At 49.7% G+C, this 20,225-nt stretch overlaps 1 protein-coding gene across 1 annotated transcript in view; it reads right to left on the minus strand.

Annotated features, from left to right (window-relative positions):
- Positions 1 to 17,211, minus strand: part of CPXM2 (carboxypeptidase X, M14 family member 2) — a 129,727-nt gene extending 112,516 nt beyond the window's left edge. Inside the window, exons 1-2 of the mRNA XM_058544208.1 lie at positions 16,853 to 17,211; positions 7,036 to 7,134 (exon numbers count right to left, since the gene is read on the minus strand). Of these exons, the coding sequence (XP_058400191.1) occupies positions 7,036 to 7,134; positions 16,853 to 17,156 (403 nt within the window). The 5' untranslated portion in view covers positions 17,157 to 17,211. The remainder of the gene's footprint in view (positions 1 to 7,035; positions 7,135 to 16,852) is intronic.
- Positions 17,212 to 20,225: the final 3,014 nt, after the last annotated feature.

A 20,225-nucleotide genomic window follows, 5' to 3' on the forward strand; every position in this document is an offset into this window, starting at 1 on the left:
AACCCATAGAATGTACAACAAAAAGAGTGAACACTAATGTAAACTATGAACTTTAGTTAATAAGAATGTATCAATATTCTTATCAGTTGTAACAAACAGACCACACCAATGCAAGATGTCATTAACAGGAATTTAGAGGAGGAGGGGAGATATATGGAAACTCTGCACTTTCCTCTCATTTTTCTAAATCTAAAACTGCTCTTAAATAAATAAATAGCAAAAATAAAATTTATCAATGGGCTAATGATGTCTTAAAAAATAAAATTTATCAAAATTAACTCAAAAGACTAGAAAACCTGATAGATCAATAATCATGAAAGAAAGTAAAGAAGTATCAAAGAATTTCTTCTATGGAAAGTGCCCAGCTCAAATGAATTTACAGTCTAGTTCTTTCAGACTTTCAAGAAAGACATCGTTCTCTGTTCCAGACCTTTAGGAAACATGGAAAGCATCCAAGGGAATGACTGTTAGGAAGCTCATTGGATGGGACCTAATAAGGTACAGCCAACCCTTACCAATCATTTACTATGTGTCAGCCACCGCTGTAAGTGTCCTGTTCAAGTTATCTTATTTAATACTCATCCCAATCCTACAAGTATGTTCATTATTATCCCCAGTTTATTTTCGAGAAAACTGAGGCACAAAGAGGTTAAACAACATGCCCAAGGTCACATGACTTGCAAGCAGTGGACTGGGCTTTGAGCTCCACTCAGTTTGGCTCTTAACTACACTATACTGCAATGTATAAATAAAAGGCCCCTTGTCCTTCATATATAAAGAGCTCTGATAAATCAACACATACATATATACACATCCTAATAGAAAATGGATGAAAGGCTATCAAAGCTGATAAAAGTGCAAGTTGGTATAAACCTTTCTAGAGGGCCGTGATGATCCTTGGTGTAGTACCTCCTCTAGGAAACATAAGCTCAGGAGTAGGTGAGCAAAGATATAGATACAAGGATGCAGTGCAGAACTGCTCACAACCAGGGAAGAACTGGAAACAATGTGAATATTAAAAAATACAATGTTAGTTATGACTCCATCATAAACTGGGAAACAATTTTACAGAATGTTGTGAAACAACAGTTGATGAAGTGAGAAATTAACAATAGCATATTAAATAAGAATAAAAGTTTACAAAATAGGACTAGTTCAATTTTGCAAAAAGTGTGTGTGTGATCTACACATATACCTGTAATTTTGTTCTTGTACACACACACACACACACGGAGAGAAAAGATTGAAGAGATAGACTCCAAAGTGTTGCCTAGAGTTTTGTCTGGAAGGTAAGACTGTGGATTAAGTTTATTCTCTTCTTTCTGTTTTTCTATATCTTCCAAATTTTCAACAAGATGCATTCACTACCTTTTTTTGGTGAGGAAGGTTAGGCCTGAGCTAACATCTGTTTCCAATCCTCCTCTTTTTGCTGAGGAAGATTGGCCCTGGGCTAACATCCGTGCCCATCTTCCTCTACTTTATATGTGGGACACCTGCCACAGCATGGCTTGATAAGGGGTGCGTATGTCCATGCCCGGGATCTGAACCTGTGAACCCCAGGCCGCTGAAGCGGAGCACACAAACTTAACCACTACACCACCGGGCTGGCCCCTGCATTCACTACTTTTATAGTCAAAATGTTTAATAAGCCAGGAAAGAAATCTAATTTAGAACAACTTCTATTTCAAGTAGGCTAAATTTCTATTTTTTTTTTTAAGATTTAGGGTATGACATGGAGCATTGGGTTTTCTACTAAATCTGCCCAGACCCAGCAGTGTAGAATAAAGAGGATCTTGTCACAGAAGTGTTGAGGAGATGGAAAGAAGACACGTAGAGTCACAAGAACAAAACCCCAAGAGCGCCGAGAAGCACGCGTGCTGGCCTGGCCTTTGTCGCGTGGACTCAAAGGAGCAGCACTGGAACACCTCCTCCGCAAGTGGACTAGTGTGACCTTGGTCAGCCCAGAACCACACTCGGGGTCACTGGGTGACAGAAATGAACGGAGCCTTTTATTGCCACCCCCGGGTGCCACCGAGCACATCAGAGCTCTGTCCCCCAACCCCTTGTCTGGGAGGTATTTATTTCTCTGCCGGCAAGTCCACTGTGGCTCTGGCTTCAGACCAAGGCTGTTGAAACCCGCGGCCCCAGGCTGGCCACACAGCCCACGGGGTATTAATAGACACACTCAGTCTACAGTCTACTGCAGGCAGCAGCCAGCCCACCACCCCTAGTCGAACCCAGTGAAGACCCTGCCACAAAACCATTGGAGGAACAAAATAAATCTCTCCAAACTGTAAAGGAAGGCTAGAAAGCCTTAAAAGGCACCTGTTTCATTTTAGAGACTGAAGAATAACTTTTTTAGGCACATTTAAGATGGAGTCAAAAGTGGAGAAAATAGCAAGGAGTGGGGAGCCCTTGGTCTCCCAGCACCCACATTTCTCAGGCCTCCTTACCAAAGGTTGTCGAAGAAGGTGCGGCTCTTCCCCAGTTCTGGCCCCTCGCCTCCCCTCTCGCTTCCAGAGAAGTCTAAAGTACAGATGTGACCATTTATCACAGCGTCTGCCAGGGCAGCCGAGACCGTGTCAGCCACTCCTCCTCCAGGCTTGGCATCTGGGGTTTACTCCACAGCCCTCAGCAGCTGCTCCTGAAGTCTGGGGGAAGACCAGAGAGGAGCCCCAGAGCACCATCTGGCCGCCCCACAATGGGGAGAGACTCACAACAAGGGCTGGGTGAAAACCAAACTGTCTATGATACAGTGAAAAACCCTCGGGTTTAAAACACACACACGTTAGGTGGGTCAGGCCCCAAGCAATGGTACCTGGGGGAGGTCTCAGATCTCAAATCTGATCCAGCCCAGGCAGGAGGGGGACGCACCAGGAGCGCCCGTTCACCAGAGTGCATCACTTGGGGAAACCACCTTACTCCCATGTCGGCGAGAGATCACGTTTCTTTCCTTCAGATCTTGCTAGAAGAACCGAAGCCAAAGACCACTGCCTGTGGAGGGCCAGCCCTGCTGTTCTGGGTTATGGAGAACACACTTGAACGCACACAGACACCTGTTCTGCACCCCCAGAACACTCGTTCTGGCACAGGCAGGTGCTCAATTAAAGAATTTGGCATTTTTGTCAAGTGCTGCCACCAATACTGGGAATATCCTGAGATGAATCAGATAGTGATCCTGCTCTTAAGCATTCATAGCCTCCCAGAACAGAAGAGCCATGCATAGGAATCACTATGATGTGAGAGAGGAGGGGACCAGGACAGGAAAGTGAAAGAGAGGTGATCCAGGCAGGCTTCCTGGAGGCCGCATTTGCAGAACCGTGAAGATCTAAGGCAGGAGTTGGTAAGCTACAGCTCATGTGAGGGCCAAATCCAGCCCACCTCCTGTGTTTGTATGGCCCATGAGATAAGAAGGGTTTTTATATTTTTGTAATGGTTACATTTTAAATGGTTATGTAAGTACCTACATAATGTCCTTGATTTTGTTCTTGGCTAATAAAGCTTATAATATTTACGATCTGATCCTTTGAAAATGTCTGCCAACTCCTGTAACTAAGGCACAAAAAAATCCCAAGATAGCAAGTAAAAATCATAGCTAATGCCTGCTGAGAGCTTACTGTGTGCCGTGTGTGCTACTCTGCAGACACTGTCTCATCATCACAATAACCCTATACAGGAGATAGCATCCCCATGGCACAGAGGAGGAAACTGAGTCATAGAGAAGTTAGTAATTTGCCCAGAGTCTCACAGCCACTGAGAGCAGAGCCTGACCGCAAAGCTGTCCTCTTGATCACCCACTTAGATGCTTGTCCGTTTCCCTACAGAGGAAACATGTGAGGCAGACTTTCAGCACAACACATGTGTGGGAACAAGCTCCCATCTGACTGAAAAAAAGGGAGGCAGAGGCCAGAATGAGTCAAATCTTGGTGGGCTCTGAACACTAAGTAGGGAATTACTCTGTAACCAATGTGTGGTAAATGACATGGGCATATGTAATTTCACTGCAACACTATTTATAGTAACAAAATATTGGAAGCAATTAAATGTCCATCATTAGGTGGTTAAATAAATTATGGAACATCCCTTCAATGGAATGCTATGTAATCTTTTAAAAAAATGAGGATCTTCCTTATCTTCATTGTATTAGTCAGCTATTGCTGTGTAACAAACAATCACAAATTCTTAGTGGCACACAATAAGCATTTATTTCTTAGGTGTCTACAGATCAGCTGGGCTCTGCTGGAGGTTCCAGGCTGCAGGTTGGGCCCATATCTGCTCCACTCATCTCTCAACCCCCTTGGAGCAGTGGCCTAGGCTTGTACATTCTTCTTGTGGAGATGCCAGAGGTGCAAGAAGCAAATAGAAACAAGCAAAGCCTCTTAAGCCCTCAGCTCAGACTTGGCACCTTGTCACTCTGTCTTATTCTATTGGCCTCAACAAGGAACAAGGACCAGCCCAAAGTCAAGTGGCTTTCACCTTTTGTGATGGGAACTGAAAAGTCACACGGCAAAGGGGTGGACGTAGGAGAGACGAAGAACTAGACTAATAACTCAACCAACTGCAGACACTATTATAGAACAATACCCAAAATGAAGTTTGGAAACTTGCCACAGCTGACACTACTCCACAGTCATAGTGACAGCCACAGACATATTCTCTCTCTCAAAGTGCAAGTTCCCCAGGGGTGAAGTCCACAGCTGACACAAACCCTTTGGTGCCACCCACTCACATACCTGGATGTGGTTAATATCTGTACCACCCACCACCTTGAAAATGAAGCAGGTAACATGTGCTCCCCCGCCCACTTTGCACACGATGCAGGTGACATCTGTTCCACCTGTCACCCCGACTCCATTCTGCCACATCTTCAGCAAGGCCCCTTAGTGCGACCCGAGGAGATGCTGAGAGGAGGATGGATGCAGGGTCCTGAGAAGACCCAGCTGCACATCTGAGGCCCTGTTCTGCCCAGCACCACCCACAGGCCTGTGTTCCTAACTGCGATGCCACCCGCCTCCAGGGACACCACCTCCCTCATCGTCATCTCTCCCTCACGTATTTGCACATCAGGGGCCTCCACAGCTTCTCTGCCCTCCAAGGTTGTCCTCAATTCTTCAATTTTGTTTTAACAGAAGAGCAACGTAAAGAAGTTTCACACAGATGAGAATCACTTCTAGAACACTCAAGGAATCTGAGCCCTAATGGCTGTCTTTGAGGCCAGCGATCCCAACCTGTTCAGACAGAGCCCTGAGGCCAAGGTCAGGGGAACGACCCTGAATGGGCCAGCGTAGGGGTGGGGGAGTGTGCTTGCGGCAGAAAGGAGGCAAGTTCAGACTTCACTGTGCGTGTGTGTACACGCACGTACACGCGTGTGTAGAGAAACGGGGCTTGAAAAATCTTTCTGAAAATGCCTCCCAAAATTTTTAAAACTTCCAATTCTGGTAATGAAGAAGGAAAACAATTCAAACCAACCCTTGTGCTGAAGCTACTAAAAAACTCTGGACAAAATATTTTTTTAAACATGTTTAAAAGCACTTGAAAATGAACAAGAAGTGAAGAACTCCCAGGCCCGGATCTGATGGCAGCAAGAACCCAGCGAGGTGTGGCCAGCACCTGAAGCCGCTTTAGCCCTACGGCATTTGTGATTCTGAGGGAACAGCTGGGGTCTTATCAGCCTGCTGGGGCAAGGGGACAAAACGTCATGAGCAAGGCCCACCCATGGTGTGGAGGGTCATGACCACCCGTTTAGCTGAAACTCCAAAGGACCACACTATCGGGGGAACCGGCAGAAACACAGCCCCAGCATCACACTGTGTCCTCAACACGCCATCCTGATATGCTGGGTCCTCCCGACGGCAATGGGGCCAGGACAGTGAAATTACGGTACAGGGAAAACGGAACGCAATTCTCCTCTGTTAAGTGATTGCAGACGGTCATTGTTGTTGAACTGCTGGTTTTATTTTAGGATGCACTGTTAGTCATATTTACGATTTCTTTGATGGCGAGTTCTTGATTAGAAACACAGCCCTAAATCATTACACCATGCCTAAGGGGACATGCAATGCCCTTTGTGACAATCAACTCGGTTACACGGTTTATGGACTCATGTGGCAGCTGAAAACGGATCCTGCCTCTGTAAATGCACATTTGTGAAACACTCTGTTTATTTTAAGCAGTTCTACTGCTGAGCAGAAAGTCTAGACCAGAAAATCTTGGGTTAAAATCCCTGTTTTGCCACTTACAAGCTGCATAACCATGGGCAAATGACCCATAATACCAAGTCTCATTTTCCTTATCTGTAATAATAAACATAATAACATCCACAATACTCAGAGGGGCATCGGGAGATGTCAAATATAAAGTCCAGTGGATGGCAACTACTGAGAGCTTCAGTGCTTAATAAATGGTTACTATTACTAATGCTAGCAGAAATGTGATCCTGAATACCATAGTTCAGAGTAAGAGAGATACTATAATAGTAATGGTAATAGTCAATAATAGCAATAGTATAGCTAGTGGGCCAGAGTCTGCCCATGAGTCTGGAACGAATGGCTTCAACCATCCTAAGGTAAGAAATTGAAGGACCACTGTTCTTACACGACAGTAAGAAACCAGGTCTAGCTTTACATGCTTTGGAAGTAGAAGACTTGATCTCTGACCCCAGAGGTCCCTGGGTTTGGTTGGGAGCTAAAAAATGCAAACCCAAGGCTGTGGGCAGCTATGAGGCCTCATAAGAAAAGAAATGATGTTGTCTTCGGGGAGGAGGGGGGAAGGGCAGGGAAGGCAACCAAGGGCTCCAGGGAATTCAGAAATGACTTTAGCCGAACCAGTCAGGAACGTGTGGCTGTGAGTTACTTGCACTGCAGAAGAGAGAGCAGCCGTGAACGGCTCCACCCATGCACAGATGGTTCAGAAGAGGCAGCAGGCCCAGAAGCCCCAAGCTGGGGACCCTGCAGCTAGCTGCTGCACCAGGGCCCTATGTCCTCCTGGACCAGGGACAGACCTGGGGCAGGAGGCTCTCTGCAGGGCCTCACTCACCCTCTCTGACATCGTCACGGGCCACGGGGATGCTGTGATCATCACTGGCAGCCTTCTCAGAGCTCCTGGTTCTCATGCCTTTTCTGTTGCTATTTTTACCTAAAAAGAGAGAGAAATGCCTTTACTTCCACATATGTCAGAGTCACCCCAGGACGGCAAGAACTCAACCATCTTCTCCTGCAAGGCAGCCATCTCCACTCTCTGCCTCCCCTGTCCCCAGTGATGGCTCCTTGGACTCTCAGGTGCTCGTGGCTAAAGGGAAGGAAGCGTGTTACTGTGAACACCCAGGGAAATAAACACCCCTAATAAAACAATGTCCACTTGCAGGTCGTTACTCTTCTAAGACTGCAAAGCGCCCTATGATGATACCTTTGACCCTCACTAGGGCCCACAGAGTTAAACCATGTCTCATCGATAAGATAGAGCTGGAACTCTGGACTCCTGACCTCAGAGCTAGACTTCCCACCAGGCTGGGCTCCTCCCTCCTAACTATCTTCAACGCCCTGGCATCATCACCTGGGGGTGATGATGCTCCCACCAATTAGAGAGATTCCTTATCAGAGCCTAGGATGCCTGCCTGCTGGGGCCCCATTAACTCTTGCAGCTCCCTCTCACACTGTGCTCCCTCTCCCTCTGCTCTAGAAACACTGGCCTCCTTTCAGCTTTCAGTTCACGTTTCCTCCCCACTAGAACTTGGCACATGCTGTTCCTCCTCCCGGAGCACCTTTCCATTCACTCTCCATGTAATTAACTCCTACTGATCCTACAAATCGCAGCTCTGCCATCCCCTCCTTGAGATGGCTTTCCTGAATTCCTCACCTAAATCAATGCCTCCTTTGATGGGTTTTGATATTGCCTGCCTTTGGGCAAGTTGCCTCTATGCAGAGCCTGATGCAGGGGTTCAGTGCACACAATGTAGTGAGAGAGGGCACTAAGGAGAAAGGGAGGGAGGAAGCAGGACAGCCAGAGGAAGGAGCTAAGCTAGGCTGTGTTCTCAGTCAGAGTCTGACTCAGCCTGATCCCATGAGGAGCACTGGAGTAGGAATTGCACACAACGTTGTCCGCACCTTGAGACAAGGGGCCACCTTTTCTACAGCGGGTTAGCCTCTGGCTACAGACTGATCAACTGGGGAATGGGAGATGCAGCCTTCCGAGGGCAATGCTCCAGAGAAGGGGGCAGCTGTGAGCTGTCACAGCCAACACCAGCAGCTGAGAATGGGTGTACCTACGAGAAAAGAGGACCTGAGGAGGGGGCTCCAGCAGCCTCGACTACAGCTCCACACACCTGTCTGTGTAGCATCATGACACATGTGTAACACGTGTTGGTCTGTTCATGGGGGCAGGAACTACGACTGGTTATGCTCACCACTCTACTTCCAGAGTCTGGTACACAATAGGCTGTGATGAATGAATGAGTGAATGAATGACCAAACAGACAAAAACAAGAGGAGGGGCAGGTCTGTGGAGAAAGATACTTAGTTTGAACTTTATAAAGCAAGTTGAAATACCAGAAACATCTAGTGGATAGTGCCAATTAATGAAATCATTTCAGAATGTTTTACAATCACCAAAAGAAAAAAAAAGGCTGTTTATCAAGAAAACTTTAAATCTTCAAAAAATTCACAGGGTGCACTGGGCCCAGCCAAGGGCCATCCTCTCTCCATCATATTCTTGGGTGATGCCCACTGAGAGTATCTTTCATTTTTCATGTGAGCTGAAAAGTCACAAAATTAAGTGTCCCCCTCAGGTCAAGGAAGTCAATGAACCAAAATGTTCGGAAAAGTTAGAGAAGGAAGGTTGACCCCGAGGACCAGGGTGTGTCTGACATCAGCCTGATGTCACCTTGGCATCTGTCCCATTTCTGTGGGTAGGAATGTCATGGCCGGCCTCTTCTGAAAGAGCCTGACTGAGGGTCTGTGAAGACCCTGATTGTTCAAAAAATTGGTACCATAACTTTTGAGAATGCAGAGTCTGATTTGGCAGAAAGATAAGATATTAAGGGAAGAAATGTTTTACAAAATATGGAGGAAAAAGCCAAAGTTCTGGGAAAGAATGTTCCTTTCCAACCCTCCCCGGAAGTCGGCCATTCATTTCAAGCCTTCTCTCTGCCGGGACAACATCTCTGGAGCCTCCATCGACAACAAGGAGTAAGAGTCCAAGACCACGGCCCGCGGACACCCTCACCCTCACCTCCCATGTGCCGGATCCATGTCCTTGACACAAATGTCCCTGCTCAGCTCTGGGAATCCAGTAAAGGCCCAGATGAGGGGCAGATGTGTTACCACCCCTAAGAGTTTGATTCCCCAGGGGGACCAACACGTGCAGAACAGAATCTCTGAAGGGAGTAACAAAGGAGCGGAGACAACAGGCAGGGCCCTGCCACCTTCTCTGGGGAAGACACGGTAGTTCCTGGTTATGCACAGGCCTACGGAGCTGGTTCCAGGTTCTGCCACCCCACTGACCACCATGTGTCCTCACGCAACCCGCTTCATGTCCCCATGCTCCGTCCCCTCAGCAGGACCACGAGGAGACTTGGTACCTGCCTCCGTGGAAGTTAGCGGGGGAAACAAACAATATATAATACATGTCAGGTGCCTGGGGCAGGGCCTGACCTCAGGAACCACTGAATGAAACACAGCTTCCATCTTTTCATCATTAATATTATTACTGAGCCCCCACACATCACAATGCACCATTCCAGTTGCTGGAAGCATAACAGCCAACATGTGGAGCGTGATTCACAATTTACAAGGCATTTCCACGTAGACTATAACATTCCATCTTGGCCAAGCACCCATCGAGGGCAGGAAGCTTACTATGAACATTATTTTACAGATGGGGACACTGAGGCTCAGAGGGACAGAGCCAGGAGGAGGCAGAGCAGGAAGGGCCCTTCCCAGTCCCCTCCTCTCTCACAGCAAGAAGGCAACAGATGGTCTGTACAATGAAAGAAGAGAGTAGAGTGGAAATGGTGTACAGAGAAGGAGCCAGAATCAAATCAACATCTCCATCTGGGCTTCGTGACAAGACCGAATTCCTTAAAAGTAGCAGACTGAATTGCCAGTGTGGGCCACATGTTCTAGTCTGGTCTATGGTGATAAATATAATGCTTCTTGGCTGATAGGAAACTATTTTCTCCCCTCTCTGTACAAGGAGCTCACAGTAGCAACCCCCCAGAAATGGAAGAATTCTTTGCTGCATATTTACATTTTCCCCAGGAAATTCCAGCCCAACCATCTGCACTGCCTCTTGTGAAGGACTCAGCCCAGGGCTGTAAGCTCCTCGCTTGCCTCTTGTTAAGGAACCCACATGAGGAGGATGGTCTCCCCCAAATCCATAGGGTGTTCTCCGGGCCTCCCAGATATGCGGCCTCATGGCATCGGGACAGACAGTAATTGCAGCTTCTAAAACACGACAACTCACGCACATCTGCAGAGACCCCTCACACAGGAGCGCCAGAGGGACTCCGCAGATGACATGAAAATCCTCAACAAAAGCGGCTCCAAACGCATGCTCCAGGGATGTTAGCAGGAAGAGGGCCACGGCCTGGGGAGGGAAGAGCCTGTGCCCTTATCCTATTCCCGGACAGCCAAGCTCCTGGTAGAAACAGGTGTCCCAGGGATCAAGTGAATCCTGAAAGGCAGGCTGAGTGGTTGAATGAGGTGCCTGCGTCCATCAGTGGGGGACCTGGACAGTCTGGGGTGGAGATGGAGGCACCAGTGCAATTTCTTGAGTACTTTCTACCAGGGCTAGACCAAGTCAATCAATCAACCAACCAATCAGAAGCCCTCCCCTCCCCCTTCTCCGCTGTGTCTTCTCTGGTCAGCCTATGCCCTCCTCTGGGCCAGCCTTTTGTGCAGACGACTTGGTCTCCATCAGGCCCCCTGGGGCCTGAGAGACAGCCACTCCCAGCCTCCATGCAGCAATAGCCACCTTCCTGACTTACCACCAAATAAGGAGCTCTTTAAGGAGAGAGCCACCCCAGAATAGCAGCAGAGGCTGTGCAGGGCACCGTGGGTACGTGCCTGTCTCAGTTGGGGTTCCCCCTGGAAACAGCCTGAGACAAGGCCCGGTGCAGGAGTGTCTCTGGGAGGAGACTTCACGAAGCACAGGTGAAGATGTGAGGGAGAGAGACGTGGAGAAGGAAATGCCAATCACCCAGATCGCACTGTCAAGCAGGACCCACTGGGACTCAGCCTCCTGGGGACCCTGGGGAACCGGGCAGAAGGTGCCTCTGCACTGTCCCTCTGAAGGCTGGGAGGCCATGTGTTGACCTACCTACCCTCACACCACCTCGGGAAGCATGGCTTATTATTATTCCGGTGTCACAGTGAGGAGTCCAAGGCTTGGAGAAGTCACATCTGCCCATGAGAGGCGGCACCAAATTCTGATCCCAGCTCTGAGTCCTGAGCAAACTTTGCCAAACACCTACACGTGCCTTGCACAGATCGAGTATACCACAAAAATCTGTGACATTAGAGTCTTAAATTAACATTTGAAGGTTTTTGTGCCACTCTAACCATCCTATGATGCCTGGATAAGTAGCCAACTGGCTGCCAGCCAATTATCGACACCAGCCCTTCCCTGTGGCCATCCAAAGACACCCCAATTTCACGGGCTTCATGATCCCAGAGCAGCAGCTATGGTGGCAGGGACCTGAGAAGGCCACAGAGGGCAGCGCCATTGCTGGAGACGCCAAGCCTGAGAGCTCAGTCTCCCTGGCCCCCCAGGGACATCCATCGGAGACCCCCACCTCAAAACTCCTGGGATCAGGGCCCAGGCAGCCGTTGTCCCAGCACTGAAGGCATCAATCATGTGAGAGCTGGCAGCCATGGATGCTTGAGGCACATGGAAACACGATGGCTATTCTTAAGAACCACAGCATCCAATCCCGCTTCCCCAAACATGGGAGTGTCCCCCCTTCATTATCCAGGCACAAACTTTGGTTTCTGGAACCATGGGCACAGGCAGGGGGATTTGCCAGCATGAATAGTTGACTTTGGAAAGCATTTTGGAAAGAGAGGTGGTGTCTTAGAAAGCTGCTTGCTGATGTACATGAAATGACCTTTTTCATAAAACGTCCTTTTCCTAGGAATTTTGTAGGGAGTTTATCTGGACAAAACACTTTGGATTTAAGTCTTCAAGTGAGCATATGATATCGTGATATAAAGATTTCTTGTTATTTGTTTAGCTGAGAGCATTGGGATTGCTTTTAAAATACACATTGACATATTTACAAACACATCCTCCCAATCTTCACACCCCAGCTTTGCCCAAGAGAAGACGTTTGCACCCAAAGGCCAAACACAGCCAGACACCCTGAAGAGAGATGAAGCAAAGCTTACAAGTGAAGCTCTTTCCAGCAACTGGCTTGCAGGGCGCACAACAGAAAGGGCTTTGTTTACAACCAAATATGCTCAAATAACAACTCTTTAGTTACTCCCACCCCCACCCCACCTCGGCTGGAGCACAACACAGTACAAAATGCAAACTCGCAGATTCTGGGCACAGACACACAAACAAACGTGGCTTGCTGCCCACTCTGCAAATTCCACGGGTTCGGGACTGGGGACCTGGACCATGGACATGATGTGGGCGTGCGCATATTCAAACAGTGGCACATTCTCGCCACTCCTTGAAGAAAGCAACAAACAAATCAGGACCCAAAAGTTAAAGGCGATGTGACTTACCCTATTTCTAACCAAGGTACAATGGAGAGGGAAGAAAGAAAAATCTTAAATCACTTATTTAGAGTCTTGTTTATTAACTTGTTTGTTTCTTCCTGCCACTTGGGAGGGAAAAGGTAAGTGAGTTACACAACAATGGTTTACTTCTCTGTTCCATCTTAGTCTCTAAAAAGAGTATGGCTGCAAACCAAGGTCATCCATTTGGAGATGACATGCAAAGTAAGTGCACCCCAAATCCACTGCCATGCCCAAAATGTGGTCCCTTGTCTTACTCATCACCCTGGGATAACGAAAAGTGGGGACCTGAGACTCACTCTCTGGATCCCAAAGCATTCCAACTGCAGGGATCTAGAAACCACTGAATTCGGCTGAGGCAGCTGAATACATGGAATTAGAGAGAAGCAGGTTGACCGGTCCCTATGAGGAACAACATTCTAGCCATCAGTACTGTCCATCCAATGAATGGGCAGTGTTGGGAGGAGGTGAGAGCCCATCAGTGGAAGTGTGAGAGCAGAGATGGGCAGTCCACTGTTGGAATTCTGCAGTGACCAAGAATTGGCATGCAATGGCCACTTAGTTTCCTTCAAATTCTAAAATTCTGGGATTAACTGATGTTCACAATGAGGACCTCAGAAACTGTATGATATGGAGTCCTACTCAATCTCAGGAAAGGATTCCACAGTTCTGTATCTGATGGTGGTGGTGGTTCCACAAATCTGTACATGTAATAAAATTGCAGAGAACTACACTCACACACACACACACACACACACGAGTTGTGTAAAAACTAGTGAAATATGAGGTATGTAATCTAGTTAATAGTTTTGTAGCAATTTCAATTTCCTGGCTTTGATATTGTATATAGCAGTGATTCTCAACCCACTGGGAACATTTGGCAATGTCTAGACATTTTTGGTTGTCTCAGTTGGAAGGAGGATGCTACTGGTATCTGGTAGGTCAAGGCTAGGGATGTGGCTAAGCACCCTACAACACACAGGACGGCCCCTCACACACACGTACACTGTTGGCCCCAAAAGTCAATACTGCCAAGGTTGAGAAATCCTGTACTATAGTTAAATAATGATGTACTAAAAGATGTTATCATTGGAGGAAGCTGGGTGAAGGGTACATAGGACTTCACTGTACTATTTTTGCAATTTCCTGTGAGTTTATAATTATTTCAAAATAAAAACTTAAAAAAACTTTTTTTATATTCTACTCTATTCAGTGTATCAGGGCTCTACTTCTCTGAGAATCTGTCAGCAACTCATGGAAAAATGCAACGCTCTCAATTAACCAAAGGATTCAGCTGTCCAAGCTACTCCCAGGAAAATGTCAGCGCATGACGCCCATTGCACGTTTCTGTGGTAGCGCGAAAAAACAGCCAAGGGTCAAAGCCCAACTCATACCAAGATCAAATCCCAATGCCCTTGGCTCTTTAAACAAACGTTCCTATGAAATTAAGACAAGACTCCCTGCTGGAGCCTGACACACAGACCACTTGCCTTCCGTCTTCCCTTGAGCCCACCCTTTACACAAGGCTATCTGGAAAATATTTTATCATCTGCAAAGACAAAGCAGAGATAGACTTTTAAATTAGTTATATATGCTTTCACATTCTTATTCATCTCTAAATCTAACCGCTCACTCGCACCTCGTGCACCATCCACCCAGGGAAGCCAAGTCCAGACGTTCACATTAAATACTCCAAACGTGGCATGATGTTCCTTCCTCTATAAATGCCTTCCTAAGATATTATGACAACCTGCTTATGAAACAGTCCAACACAGAGAGGAATGCTTCTGTGACATCATGAGCAGTACATATATCAAGCCACCACTTAAAGTGGGAAAAAATAATTTTCTCTTAACACAGTTTAATCACACAAAACTATCATTGACTCCCCTAATCAAGGTCATTCTTAAACGAGTCTCCCGTCACACTTGGGATCCAGGGTGGAGGGTTCCACTGGCCAAACACCAAAGAAAAAGACAGGAGTTGAAAGCACGTGATGAATGTCACACTTTGCTTGTCGCAGTTGAAGCTGCTCTAAAAAGCCCCAACAATTCATTAGAAATGTGGCAGGCCTGGAGGCAGCTCCCCTGGAAGGCCTGAAGCTGAGTCTCTGGAATGTCCAAGGACTGTTTCAGTTTGGGGATCAGAGATCCAGCCCTCAGCACACCTGCGATTACTCTCTCCACGTCTCCCAACTTCTGTGCATTCCTTGAGGCGGCAGTGGGGCTGTCTTGCTCTCTCTACCCCGAAGACCTCACCCAGCACCTGGAGTTGAGCAGGTTCTTGGTAACAACCTCTGGAAGGAATGAACAGTTCACAGGACTGGCACAGCCATGAGTGGACACACTGGACGCTTCTGTGGAAAAGCTTGTAGAACAACTGACAAAGTGAAGGGAGGTAGCAGGTGGCAGTGTTTCTGCAGTTGGAAAGGCTGAGGGCCAGGAAGCTGGGTGCTGAGCCGCAGACCTGGGTATGAAGTGCGGTCTCCAGACTCTCAGTCTGGGGCTCCTTCCACATTCCCCCCAGGGTCCCCCCAGTAAATACCAGAACCTAACATACATGTTTCCCACCCACCCCACGAGGCCCTGCACTGCGCTAAACACATAGCAGATACTAAAAAACAAAAACATGTGCATATTTGATTCAAACTACCAAACAAAAAAGGCCTTGACTTAAAAAGCACAGAAGGGCTTTCAAATCTCCCAAGCCAGCGAGTGACACTGAGCAGGTTGCTGAAACTGTCAGAGCCTCAGGTTTCTCATCTGGAAAATAACAAGAATTATTAGAGCCCTCAGAGCCACTGAAAGAATTAAATGAAACAGCTGTACATAAAGCTCCTAATAGAGTCACAAAGTTCTACGAATGAGTGTCTCTTCCCCCTCCTATTCCTGTTACTAAACCACTGCGGCTTTTATAAATCTTAATTCCCATTATTCCCCAGAAAATATTGGAAATTCTGGATGGTTCTGTTCAGGGTTACACAACTTGCAGAACTGCCTGCCATTCACAGAGCTGCCCAAATTGAAACATGGCAGGACCACCCGCTGTGAATGTGCAAAGCGGCTGCTGAGACAGGTCCACACATTCAAGAGTTCTGTGTCCCCCTCTCCACCCCTTGCCCACTGCCTCGCTGTAGACTTGCATGAACGATTTAACCAAACAAAGGCGATTGCTTCCATGCCAGGAGTGTGTAATGGTGCCACCGGCACGTATCTCCTTTCAAGGAAAGCCATTACAAGGCCAGAGACTTTGGCCACAATCCTGCTCATTTCTCAATCTTGGAATGCTAGGACCACTGCCCTCCGCAATTTGAGCAAAGAACATTTGGAACAAGTACGAGAAAGTCCCCCTTCACAAGGAGTGTAAGAAACCGACTGGAAGTCATTTCCTCAAGACAGAGCTGGCTGAAACTGGGGATGGGTGTGAGAAGGGTATGAGAGATGGATGGAGGACGCAGCACCCCAGGCTGCCCGGCGCCGTTGGCCTTTGCCCGCATCCTCCAGCTCCGCCGCTCCACTGGCACCGGAATCCTACCGCAGCCCAAGGCTCCCAGGCAGAGGCTCTGCCACCGTGTCTCAACTGGGCAGAGGACTCAAGAGACCCACAGAAAGCGGGAGGAAGGGAGCCGAGAGGGGACACGGACTGGGTAAAGGCCCCTCTTGAGCTTTCCCCAGAAGGCCACTGTGCCAAAAGAGCCCCGCCGTTCACATCGCCAAATCGGAAATTCACTCTCAAGAAAACGTCCCATAGGAAGACTGAAAAAGTAGGCAGAGAAGGAAGAAGTGTCCGGCAGAAAGATCCTTTGCCCAGTAAATTTCAAACTTGGGGCATGAGGGACGCAGGTCCCCAGGCAGCTTCCCAGCTGCACAGCTCTCCCGCTACCCGAGGGAGAACGCCGGTCAGGTTCAAGGTCTGGGGATCTCCGAGGGGCCAGTGGGATGTGCAAAGCGGTCTCCAGGCAGGCGGGGGTGCAGAGATGGGGAGGTTCGCGGGCTCGCTCGTCCCAGACACACGGACAGGGAAGCCAGCTGTCCCCTCAGAGCCAGCGGCCACCGCTGGAAGAGGCGCGCGGCCACGGGCGCCCCTCGGGCCGCCCAGCGCAGAAAGTTACTTACCTGGAGGAGATGTCTCCGGAGCCAACTTCTTTTTGGGAGCTTTCTTGGGCTTGGTCGCCTTCTTGGGCGGCCTGTGCTCAGGCGGGCGGGGCTGCCGCTCCTCCTCCCTGTCCCCCGCGGGCAGCGGCGGCGAGAAGGGCTCGGGCTTGGGCTCTGGGCGCGGGTAGTAGGGCTCCCGGCTCCAGATCTCCTGCACGTAGTAGTCGCGGTCCTCGAGGGCTGCGCCCTGGGCCCCGGCCCCGGCCAGGGCCACCGCCAGGAGGGCGAGGGCCAGCGCCAGCGCGGCGGCCCCCCGGGGGGCCATGCCTGCTCTGCCCCGCGCCCTGGGCCGGGTCACGGTCGCCGGGGGCGCCGGGCGGGCGCGGACGGCGGCGCGGGGCAGGGGCGCCGGGCACAGCAGCGCGGCGCACGGGGCGCGGGAGGCAGCCGGCCGGCGGGGCGTGTGACCGGCCCGCGAGGCTGGGCTGGGTTGGGCCGGGCCCGGGGAGGGTAGGGGCGCGCCGAGGCGCGGGGCGGGCGCAGGGGGCCCGGCCCCGCCCTTCCTTCTTTCCTCCCTTTCCCCGCCAACCGCGGGGCGGCCGGCCTTTGGAAGCAGGTGTTGGAGCCCCCTGCATCCCATCAACTGTCTCCGACCCTCCCCCTTTCCCCGCACCCCGACGCCAGCCAGTGAACTGCACTGCTGGGCGCCTGCTTGCCCGGAGTGTCCTAAGGAGTGTCCATCCAGAAGGAAGCTCGAGCCGTTTAACAGGTTGGAGAAACGTGACCCGGGTTCCCCACTGGCCGTACAAACCTTTCGCTCAACCTGATCTTGAGCTTATTTGAAGACCTGTGAATGAGGAATTCCTAAGCCCCCAGGTCCCCAGGGTTTCCAGGAGTAACGTTTCCGTGTGGGCGGGGCCTAGTGAGCCTGAAGGACCCCTACTCCCATCTGAGACCATGAGACTGGTGGAAGAGAGGAGAAAGTGGAGTTTTCCTGAGGGCTGCCATCCCAGGAGTCACGGGGGACATTTGGTTCATCCAAAGAGCAGGCTCCTGTCCAGAGCGCCCTCCGGGCAGGCAGGCCCGGAGCTCACTACCTTTTGAGAAAGTATCTTCTGCCCTTGGACGACTTGGTGTTGGTCCTTCAGGCTGGAACGTTGGGAACACAGAACTGCACTGGTTTTCTACTGCTGCTGTAACAAATTACCACACATGTAGTGGTTTAAACAACACGTATTTATCTTGCAACTCTGCAGTTTAGAAGGCTGAGCAGGTGTCACCAGGCTGAAATCGTGGTGTGGGCAGGCTGTGTTTCTAGTGGAGCCTCTGGGGAAGAACCTGCTTCCAGGCTCACACAGGCTCTTGGCTGAGTTCAGTGCCTCCAGTGGCAGCATTGAGGCTATGTTTACTGGCTGGCTGGCAGCCAAGGCCAGTCTCTACTCCTACGACTGCCTGCATTCCTTCTCATGCTTCCCATGGGAGTTCCTAGAGGCCTCTCTCTGGTTTCTGCGTGTGGGCCCTACATCTCAGAGCCAGTACTGGCACACTGAATCCCTCTTGTAGCTTTAAATCTCTCTGACTTCTCCTTCTGCACCTCTTTCGTTCTTCCAGCTAGAGAAAGTTCTCTACTTTTAAGGGCTTCTGTGATTAGATGGGCCCACTCAGATAATCCAGGACAATCCCCTTCTCTTAAGATGGTAGCCTTATTCACATTTGCAAAGCCCATTTTGTCATGTCACCTAACTTATTCACAGGTCCCTGGGATTCAGGTAGGGACGTCTCTGGGGGGTCCATTCTGCCTACCCCAGGGACAGACTGACCCTCAACCCTGGGTTGGGCTATCACCTTCCCAGTTCCTTTGGACCCTGCCATTCCTGGATGACACTGAGCTGAATCTGGTCACCCGGGCAAGGCCTCCCCATTTCCCTTGAGTCACGCTTCTGAGCCCAAGGTGAGCAGGGCTTGGGCCAGGATAGCTGCCATCCTCTGCCTGCAGCCTCCCCCATTTGCCACTATATTTTCTCTCATTGTCCCCACACAGGCCGCCTAAGCAGGACATCCTTTAGGTCAGGTCATCTGGGCACATGGGCCACAAGCCCAAGCAGAATGGCCAGAGTGAGAGGAGAAGGCTGCAGGCTGAGGCGGGGCCCTGCCCTATCTCCAAGGGCCAGGAGGCCTTGGACTCGGCTATCAACCCCCCAGGACATTCTGGAACCCAGAGCCAACACAGGTCTCCAGAGTAAGAGAGGAGGGGGCCCCTTTCCCCTCCCACCAATTTCCAAGCCGGCCTGGGCTAGGCTGGCCCATGACCCCCTCTGGATCCTTGCCCACTCTCCATGACATATCCCCAGGGCTCATTCATAAGGAGTTCTTTAGTCTGAAGCCAGGCCCTCCAGACAACAAAACGGGTCAGCGCAGGGCTTCAGTGACAACACAGCAGCAGGCGATACACCCAGAAGCTCCAGCTAGCTGTATGAAGCACAGGCAGAGCATCACCTGGAATCCTGGCCAGAAGGGGCCTCAGAGACTGTTCAGACAGGACTGCACCCTGCACAACCTCCATCAGAGACCCCAGAGCTTGCTAAACATGCAGACGCCCAGGCCCCACCCCAGACCTACAGAATCTCCTGGGGGCTGGGGTTGAGCGCTGGCACAGTGATTCTCATACAGTTAAAACTTGAGACTAACTTTCTCCCTCCTGTTTTCCAGAGGAGAAGACTGAGGCCCAGACTCACCCAAGGACACATGGCAAACTAGTGACTGTCAGGACTAAATCCTGCTCTTCTGCCTTTACCCAATAGTTAAAGTCAGGCAGGATGAATCTTGGTAGCCCCAAACCTGTAAGTTCTGAAAACATTTTACTTTCCTGGCACCTCTTAGGTAAATAAAGTAACATACACCCACTCTGCAGTGTCTGGTAAGGATCAGAGACTGTCCTACTCCAGCATGATTCTCAACACGTCCCCGGATTCAGGACATGAACCCCACTAATCACTGTTCTCCCTATTCTTGCTTGCTTGTTTGTTTTCCATGGAGAGAAATAATTAATGCAAGCAGAACAAATAGAACAAGACTTGATTGCACTGATGCCAATTCTCCCAACACGTAGCAGCCCCTGCACGGTCCTGGAGCTGCCTTTGTCTACCTCTGATTCCCTCTCTCGGGCTGCTCACCTGGAAATTTGCAGGGCACAGCCAGAGTTCATGAAGCTTAGGAAGATGGGATGGCAAAGCTGACCTCATTCTCTTGGTCTCCAAGCCTCAGCCTGCTGCTCAACCATGCCAGGGAGGGGTCCCTCATTCTTCAGTTTCCCAGATGAAGACTTTGTCCCATTTCTTCTAGTATATCTGACATGTCAGTAAGTCCTGTTGCTTCTTGTGGCACGCATTCTTTA

This window comes from Diceros bicornis, chromosome 6, assembly GCF_020826845.1.
Source record: "Diceros bicornis minor isolate mBicDic1 chromosome 6, mDicBic1.mat.cur, whole genome shotgun sequence".
Lineage (NCBI taxonomy): Eukaryota > Metazoa > Chordata > Mammalia > Perissodactyla > Rhinocerotidae > Diceros > Diceros bicornis.